The sequence below is a fragment of the Podarcis raffonei genome, chromosome 17 (assembly GCF_027172205.1).
Source record: "Podarcis raffonei isolate rPodRaf1 chromosome 17, rPodRaf1.pri, whole genome shotgun sequence".
In the NCBI taxonomy this organism is placed as follows: domain Eukaryota; kingdom Metazoa; phylum Chordata; class Lepidosauria; order Squamata; family Lacertidae; genus Podarcis; species Podarcis raffonei.
Window position 1 is genome coordinate 6005750 of NC_070618.1, and position 9251 is coordinate 6015000.

The window sequence follows — 9251 nt, forward strand, 5'->3', positions numbered from 1 at the left end:
AAACTATGTTTTTACCAGTCTTTCACCGGTAAAATGAAAATGTACAAGTCATGCAGGAAATAGCAATCACTACAGCATTAATGAGCATATGCTGCAGCAGTCAGTTTCAAATTTTCCATATTACTGGATATTATTTTATAGAGTGGGCACTCTCTTCATGTGATGTGCTGGCTGGACCTGTGTGTATAATTATAACCCACCTGTTAAAATATTCAAGGCTACTTAACAACAATAGTTAAAATAAAAAATAAAAGTGTTGAACAGCCCAAATCACTCCAAAGATAAAACTCATGAAGCAGCTCGTGTGGAAATAAAATAAATAAATACACCTCAAAATCTGTTGGGCCTTCCCCTTGTCCCACATGAACTGAGCCTCTTCTCCCTTGAAGCTACACATTGCAGAAGATGACTGTAGTGGTAGGGAAACTGTTTCAGGAGACTTTGTCTACTATTACTGCTCTTTTTATTAGAAAATCTCCAGTAGCTTCCAAAGAGCCCCAGGGTTCCTTAGAAAACAAATATGCTCATATTGGGGGAAAAACTGCACTTTTCACACCATTATTTACACATGGTAGATTGTTGCAGATCCTGATCCTGATATGATCAAGCACCAAGGTGGGTAAAAGTATAAACTAAAAGTTTGGGTGTGTCACTACTGAAGTTCACTTTTTCAGCTTTTTAAAAATAAGATTTACAACTTTTAAATGAGAAATTAGACATAGCTTTGAAAAATCAGCTTTAATGGTTTTTAAAATATCTTTTTCAGGAGAAGGTGGAGCAGACTGGAACATCAGTGATAAAGACTTAGAGGTAAATTGATAAACTGTTGGATATTATTTGGCTGTTCTTGTGACTGATCAACAAACTCTGTGTGGGTGCCTCTCTAAATCCCTCTGTATAAGACATACTAAAATAGTCTAATGTGTGTAGATGTGTTGCTTTTACAAATGCAGGGTGTATTGTCTTTGTGTTGTTTTCATTACATTTTTTAAGAAATAAAATTTCAATTTCCCATGATAATTTGTAGCACAATAGCCACCAACCAATTATTACAGGAGGAAGAAAAAGATAATGCTCGTCAGTGGATATAGTTATTTTATTTTTAATCAAGATTTGGCATTCAAGTGAACATTTATTCCATTCCATAATACCTTTCACTGACTATAGAATATACAGTAAATCAAGAAAGTGTATTTTGGAAAAGTACAGCTATGGGTACGTTTACCGTGATAAATTTATGTATCCTCATAATAACTGGAAACATGAAACAATCAAGAAATATACAAACTAAAAACTTAATAAAGAATTATATAGAGTGGGATGGTTTGGTGCAAAGCAGCCTCCTCACTTTACAAATGGAGGATACAATCCTGTATCACAGGATACAAATGGAGTTGAAGTGGCCTTCTGTGAGTTAGCTGTCAAATTTGTATAGGGAGAAAAAGTATATAGATTTTCCCTCTTCATTGAAAGTTGCCTTGATCAAACTAAACTCCCTCCTATCATAGCTTATGGTTCTTGGTGGTCCTGAAGAAAGCTAATACTTTTAAACTTTTCCCAAGCATGTAACCTCATTACGTGTGTGTGTGTGTGTGTGCGCGCGCGCGCGCACGCAATGAATAGATTCATAAGTAATTGTTCAGCCCCCAAGTTAAACACTGGGCCATCTGTAAATCACCTCCACCCATGATCAGCTAGCACAGACCAAGCAGAAACATGCCACATGCAGCAGGTCCCATCAACCCCAGCCAGCAGGCCAGTGGCCAAGTGGGAGCTACATCACTAGAGTCACATCGTAGCCAACCTTTCTATAAAGTTATATATAGAATTGGAAACAATGCAAGGAACACTTTCTTTGCTTATAGAAGCTTAACAAGCCAACACATTTTTTCTTTTGCACACCTCCATTTGCACACCTCCATTAGCAGCAGTGGGACGCGGGTGGCGCTGTGGGTAAAAGCCTCAGCGCCTAGGGCTTGCCGATCGAAAGGTCGGCGGTTCGAATCCCCGTGGCGGGGTGCGCTCCCGCTGCTCGGTCCCAGCGCCTGCCAACCTAGCAGTTCGAAAGCACCCCCGGGTGCAAGTAGATAAATAGGGACCTCTTACCAGCGGGAAGGTAAACGGCGTTCCGTGTGCTGCGCTGGCTCGCCAGATGCAGCTTGTCACGCTGGCCACGTGACCCGGAAGTGTCTTCGGAAAGCGCTGGCCCCCGGCCTATAGAGTGAGATGGGCGCACAACCCTAGAGTCTAGCAAGACTGGCCCGTACGGGCAGGGGTACCTTTACCTTTATTAGCAGCAGTATTTGAATTTCCAAATGTAAAAAATGTTTTGCTCATAAGTACTGCAGACTAATGGCTGACTTGGTTCATAATTGGGCCTAAGCCAATTTTGTCACTCCCCCCCCCCAAAAAAAAACATTTTTGCTTTTCTCTGAGATGCCATTGGGAGCTTAAAATACCTCCCCTTCCCTGAGAGTCCCAGAACACTAACCATTCTCCCCCTTATTCCCAGCTGCAACTGTGATGTCCTTGAGAAATAACATTTCCAAGGGATCCTAACACCAGAGAGGGAGGCCTTTCAAAGGTCATTTCTAATCATGTTTGATGTTACCAGGAAGAGGGTAGTGGATGGAAACCAAGACAGGAGGGAGTTACCCAACTTGAATTATGGTCTGAGCTGGAGAAGAATTTGTGGGTTGGATTATGGCTTAGCATTATGAGCTGAGCTAATTTGGTGTTACAAACTGCCTTCCAAATTTTAGGAAGACTACTCAGTGTAGTGAAGTATGTTTTAGAAGAAGTTTGCAGTATGAATAAGCCCTTCCGTTTAGATGTTATTTTTAGAATCATAGAATTGTAGAGTCAGAGGGGACCCTGAGGCACATCTAGTGCAACCGCTGCAATGCAGGAATCTCAGCTAGATCGTACATGACAGATGGCCACCCAGCCTCTGCTTAAAGCCCTCCAAGGAAGCTGAGTCCACTCCCTTCCAAGGGAGTCCATCCTACTGTTGAAGACCTGTTTAACGTCAGAAAGTTATTTCTGTTGTTTAGTCAGAATGATATATCTTGTAACTTGAAGGAATTGATTCAGGTCCTATCCTCCAGAGAAGGAGCAAACAAGCTTGTTCCATTTTACATGTGATAGCCCTTTAGATATTTGACGATGGTTATCCTATCTCCTCTCAGTCTTCGCATCTCCAAGCTAAACATATGCAAACATTCCTGAAAGGCTTGATTTCCAGACTCTTGATCATCTTGGTTGCCCTTCTCTGTACACATTCTGATTTGTCAATATCCTTCTTCAGCTGTGGTGCCCAGAACTGGACACAGTATTCCAGGTGTGGTCTAATCAAGGCAGAAGAGAGAAAGACTATTCCTTCCCTTGATTTCCTTGACACCATACTTCTATTGATGCAGCCTAGAATAGCATTAGCCTTTTTTGCTACAGCATCAAAGGGTTAGATAAAACTAATTAACATGTAATTTCAAGTTTGCTTTCTCAAATTTGACTTTTAATTGTACTGGAACGAGATGCAGAGCTCAAATTTTCTAATGATTGCTTCTGTTTTTCTGCCACATACCTTACAAATTTGGTTCTGAAGAACCTGATTCTCGAAAGTAGTTAGTGAATATATAGAAAAGTGGTTTGGCCATGGTCATATAAACTATAGATTCTCAACTGACTGAACCCAAAGATTGCTCACTAATGTATTGTTGAGGCAGTGAACAATTTGACGTTTGCATCAGTTTTTGTCATTTTTTAAAAGATACTTTATTAATTTTAAAAATGTAGACAAAATACAAGGAACATCAAACATGCAGATACAAATGGAAAAGAAAGGAAAACTGGACTGAATATCATTGAAAATATTCTACTTGTGTGGCTGGTCACCATTTTTGGCTTGGTCACTGCTGCAAAATGCTAAGTATTCCAAAGCCAGAAAAATTGTGGCAAGTAGGATTTTATGAAAAGAAAACTGTCAAAGTAGAATTATGCAATTTTATCCCAAACAACTGCTTTTCCAGAGATTGCTCTCTATTATACTTCCTTATGTTTTTGATATTCTACAGTTCTTGCGCTTAGATTCCTTATTACTCTTGCGTATCAGCTCAAGCAGCGGTTGCCTTTTACATCTGTGCACACGTTTACTTGACCTTTAGCTTTATCCACAAATAGCTGGTGCAGAATGTGCTCCTCTAATTGAATAACATGGTCACTATCAACTGTAGTCTTCAGTATTAGAAAGACAGTAGGTGCCCATTACTGCCATTGACTACACTGTATTCAGCCAAATAAATAAGGAAATGACCGTGTCTCACTGCAAAATCATTTCACAGATGGTCTTTGGAAAACAGCAATATTAAGAAAGAGAAGGCTTTGAGAGTCTCTTATTCCAAGTTCTCCCCCCCCCCTTAAAATTCCATTTTCTCTTTTTCATATTCACATACCTAAGAATTTATAGAATATGGTGAGGTCAAGGTTTTTTTGGGGGGGGGCTTGCTGTTTCATCTATGTTTTCTCGTTGCTTTTTTATCTACCTATTCACGCATAGAATAAAAGTGCTTCAAGAGATTATCTATCCCATGAATTTATTCATGGCAAGTTGTTTTTGCAATTATTTTTGATGCATTTTGCAGAATTCTTTATTGTGAACTAATGCTGACAAAGGTTGGCTTAACTACGGGAAAAAGAGACATACCAACTTCTAAAAATGCTTTTTTCCCTTTCTTTTTTTTTCTTTTTTTGAAGGGAGCTTATACAATTACCAGTGGGTAAAAGGCTTACCAGGGATTTAGATGACTTTTGTTTAAACAAGTATACAAATGCAGAGCTGAATTTTTGACTCCACCTACTAGCCTTAATAGCTACAAAAGTCTAGAATGGCAAGGCAGTAAGCTGCAAACTTCTAATGAATTTTCTTTTCATTTCTTTAGGCACGGATTGGCAACTATGTTACAGTGCGGCACAACAACAGATACTACACGCCGGACAAAAATGTCACTTGCAGAAATTGTGATAAACGAGGTCACTTATCAAAAAATTGTCCTACCCCAAAGGTAAATACAGTATTCTGATTTGTCTATGAAGAGAGCAATTTATTCTGTCAGTTGACAGCTTTCAGACTTTTAAAGCTCTGGTAAGAAATAATTGTTCTGAAGGGACATTTTGAGAGGGGGAAGGAGGAGATGATTGTTTCCCTCCCTCCGCGCACGACAGTCGAGAAGACAGATTTGTCCCAGGAATCAACAGTTGCGGACTCTTTTGAAGTTTGCACCCTGTACTTTGGGGGGGGGGGGTTCAAAAGGCATGCTGCCCTTATGTGAGAGAAATTTACTTGGCGGGAGGGGGGCAGAAGAAATAGTTCAAGGACAGCGTCTCCCTGCCTCTGAATTTAGCAGTAAACTATGGGCACACTCCCCATGCAGAGGATTCCCAGATGCTCATTGTAAATTGGTTTCTCCCTCGTGCCACATTGGTGCATGTTTCCCATATCCACCTACCATGCTGGCTCTGCACAAGCAACTTGCAGAAAATCCTCATAGGCTTCCCATTACCCCCTTGTGCTGCCTGTATGGACATCTAGATGGGGGGGGAGGGGAGGGAGGGAGGCAGATCATCTTTCTGCATGCAGGTATGGGGCTCACAATAGATTGGATCATGCCATATGTATGTGATGGGACAATGAACGGCGATAATTTAGCAAGTTTCAACAGTTAATATTTTAGTACATATATTTGCTCTCGTTTGCATTAAATGGATCATCAGTTTGAACACAAGGTGTTCCCATGGCCCATTCCCCATTAGACAAGTTCCATGTTGGCTGAATTAGGAAGTGAAGTCACCAGAGATAAATCTTTTAAAAAGTATCTACCATTCTCTGTCCACCTGTGGCTGATGGCAGTGCTCATTGTCTGGTCAGTTTCAGCTCAGCAAACACTGAACCGGAAGCTTTATGCAATCAGCTTTCCAGTGTTTTATTTATTTATTTCTAGTATTTTTACCTGACCTTTCTGTTAAAATAATCAATGTATCTTACAATCATTAAGGCCACCATTAAAACTGTAAGTTTTTTTAAAAAAATTATCAGCAACCATTTTAAACCACCAGCAAATATCCTTGCTAAATGCAGAGTCTCTGAAAATCCTTCTGAAATAAAACCGTTTACTGCTTGCTTTTTGATGAGCAGGAATGAGGCCAGGCGCACCTCTCTTAGGGGTCAGTTTCAGATTTGGGGTACCACAACTGCAAAGGCCTTATCTCTAATGTCCACCTGCCACACCCCCAGTCGTGGGGGGCCCCAGAGAAGGGCCTCTGAAGTGGAACCAGATGCTTGAGCAGGCTCGCATAAGGGGAATCAATTATTTTCTGGTTCAAGCTGTTTAGGGATTTAAAGGTCAAAATCGGCACCTTGAGTTGAACCCAGAAACAAATTGTTGGCCAGTTGGTAAAGGGCTGGTGATGTCATCTGCTCTACCTGTTTCAATCAAAAGCTGATTCCTACATTATCTTCTGGAGCAGCCCCACCGATTCCACCACAATAATGCAACAATTAACCTGGAATTGGAGAGAGAGAGAGAGAGTGACTGAGGACAGGTCTCACAAGACTGATGGATTCATCATAAGTTAGATAAATTTCCATCAATTTGTGAGCTAGTTTTAGATTTCTTTACAGTTCTTGTATTTTATTTGTAGCAGTGTGTGCGTGCGTGTGTGTTTTCGTGATGATCCGGGTCTGTGGAGAATGGTTGTTAAAATATTTGAAGTAGAAACAATATGGTTAAAATTGGTGTATTTTGTTAAAAGGGGGCAAAAAATTTAGGAAAAGTTGCAGGTTGCACTTTGTGTGTTGAAAATTTGTCTATCAAACATTAAGACAATCACATCATATAGAGAGCTTGCACAGAGATCATTGCACTTTGGCTACAGATTCAACAGGATCGGTGTAGGCACCAGAGAAGTAGGAATGAAGGGAGAAAAAGATTTTTAAAATACCAGCCACCAGGAAAACCAGTTATACTGTGGGCATGGGTAAGGGGTACCTAGCCCATTAACCAGAGGCCTTGGAAATAGGAATAATTACTGAAATCTAAAGCTGCTGAGAAGGCACTATTTCTTTCCTCTTTGGTTAACTGTTGTTCACACATGGAAATACCAGGACTGGTTGTCTTTCTCTGAACTTCCATCAAGAGCAATAGCAGGGAGGAGCTTCTCTGGAAAGTTATCTGCCACTTGGTGTTTATGATCATTGCTTCACTTTCTAGGCAATGAACATGTAACAGGTGTCTGAAGTTCTGTGGAAACTTTCTGAAAATGCTAGGAAACATTTGTTTATATAAAATATGCATGCATGCATCACATTTATCACAAGGTGACTAATATATATAATTCTGATTAAAGAAATAAAAGCACACTAAAACTAATAAGAAGCTAACAAACATAAAAAACAGAATTACCCCCAAGTTTGTTTGTCAATCAAAGCCCTTTCAGACTGAAACTATTTTAACGCGGTGTAAAAATGAAAAAAGGGATTGTTTTTTGAGTGGCTGCTATTCCGCAGTCAGAGTGCTACCACAAAAAACATCATTCTCTGGTACCTAGCTGCCTAATCCCTGAAGGTGGGCAGATATTGAGCAAGTCCTGGCTTGATGACTTCAGTAAATGCCAGCCTCATTTGAAAAAGGCTTTGATACCTTGGCTGGTGTTAATGGCACACAACATTTTTCATTTCTTTTGAGAGACTGAAGATGCAGCACATGCCGCTCTGGTTCATTGCCTTATAAGTCATAAGAAAAACACCAAAATTCAAAACCAGCTTTGAAAAATCATTTGCTAAAACATAGATTAGCCTTTGTCAGCCTGCCCAAGCAGGTACTATAGACAGGGCTTTCTCAGTGGTGGCCCCAACATTTGAAACATCCTTCCCAGAAAAATATTCAGAGTCACATCACTGCTGCTGATCTTTTAAAAACAACAGCAGTGACTTATTTCTGTCTGCATTTGGCTGTATTGTGCTGCACTTAAAAAAAACCAACAACAACAACTTTAGTGGTTGAAGGTATATACTGCATGTATGTCTTTTGATTTTATTTTCAGGTGCTTCAGAGTTTTATAAGCAACATTGTGTGGGCAGTGTGCCCTGAACGTTTAAAGTGGCAAATTGGGTAAAGCATTGGTACCACAGAATGCTGCAATCAAATTTTTGACAGGGCCAGTTATTGTGAGAATGCCCCCCCCCCCAAGAGTTTCACTAGCTACTGGTATATTTTGGTGCACAATTCAAAGGGCTGGTTGTGACCTTTAAAAGTCCTAAATGGGACTGGGTTATATAAAATACCATTTTCTCATATATGAGCCTGTCTGAATCTTAATGTGTTCGAGAGAAACCATTTTGCTATGTTCCACCAGCTTCTGAGATGTGTTTGGCAGAGATATGAGAAAGGGCCTTCTTGGTGGCAGCACCTTGGTTCACAGGGAATTGAGCTTCCATTGCCATACAAAAGTGTTCACACAGAGATGGATAGATATAGATATATTGGCCTGCTAAGACAATTTGGGTTTTGGTTGATAATTTCTCATTTATTGCTGTTTTAAATTTATTTGTTGTTTATCTGCTTTTGGTTCTATTTATGGCTTTTAATGATTGTTTCCTTCTATATTGTGTTTATATATTACTGTTAGCTACCTCAGGCACCTAGCACAGGATGGCATAGTATAAATTTAAATAAATCATGTAGGTAGGAAGCCTTAAGCAAAGTGATAATGGTTTGTTCTGGCTCTCAGTGTGATTTTGCCATAGTTTCCTTGTGCATTTTACTTAATTTAAATTCTACAGATGCTTCAGACATTTGAATTTCCTCTCTTTGTATTTCTCCCACAGAAAATTCCACCTTGTTGTCTGTGTTCCGAAAGAGGTCACCAACAAAACAGCTGTCCTGCACGTTTTTGTTTAAATTGTTGTTTGCCTGGACACTACTCAAGAGACTGCCTTGAGAGAACGTACTGGAAAAAACATTGTAACCGCTGTGATATGAGAGGCCATTATGCAGACGTGAGTACACAGTTAACCAAAGCTACCCCATATTTCTTTCCCTGTTTCTCTCTTCAGAACCACTTGTGCTTGTCACAATTTGTTGGGGCAACCACCTAAACTCCCACTTATAGAACTGTGTCCAGTAGGCGGTATTTCTGTGCGCACACAGATTTCTATGTACAATTAATATTTTATGTATCTTTGTAATGTTTGGATT

The 9251-nt window shown here is 39.9% G+C and overlaps 1 protein-coding gene across 4 annotated transcripts in view; it reads left to right on the forward strand.

Moving 5' to 3' along the window:
- Window positions 1-9251, forward strand: part of ZCCHC7 (zinc finger CCHC-type containing 7) — a 124049-nt gene that overhangs the window by 71059 nt on the left and 43739 nt on the right. For all 4 annotated transcript variants that reach the window (XM_053370527.1, XM_053370529.1, XM_053370530.1 and 1 more), the window contains exons 3-5: window positions 767-810; window positions 4938-5060; window positions 8882-9052. In XM_053370527.1, the coding sequence (XP_053226502.1) occupies window positions 767-810; window positions 4938-5060; window positions 8882-9052 (338 nt within the window). The remainder of the gene's footprint in view (window positions 1-766; window positions 811-4937; window positions 5061-8881; window positions 9053-9251) is intronic.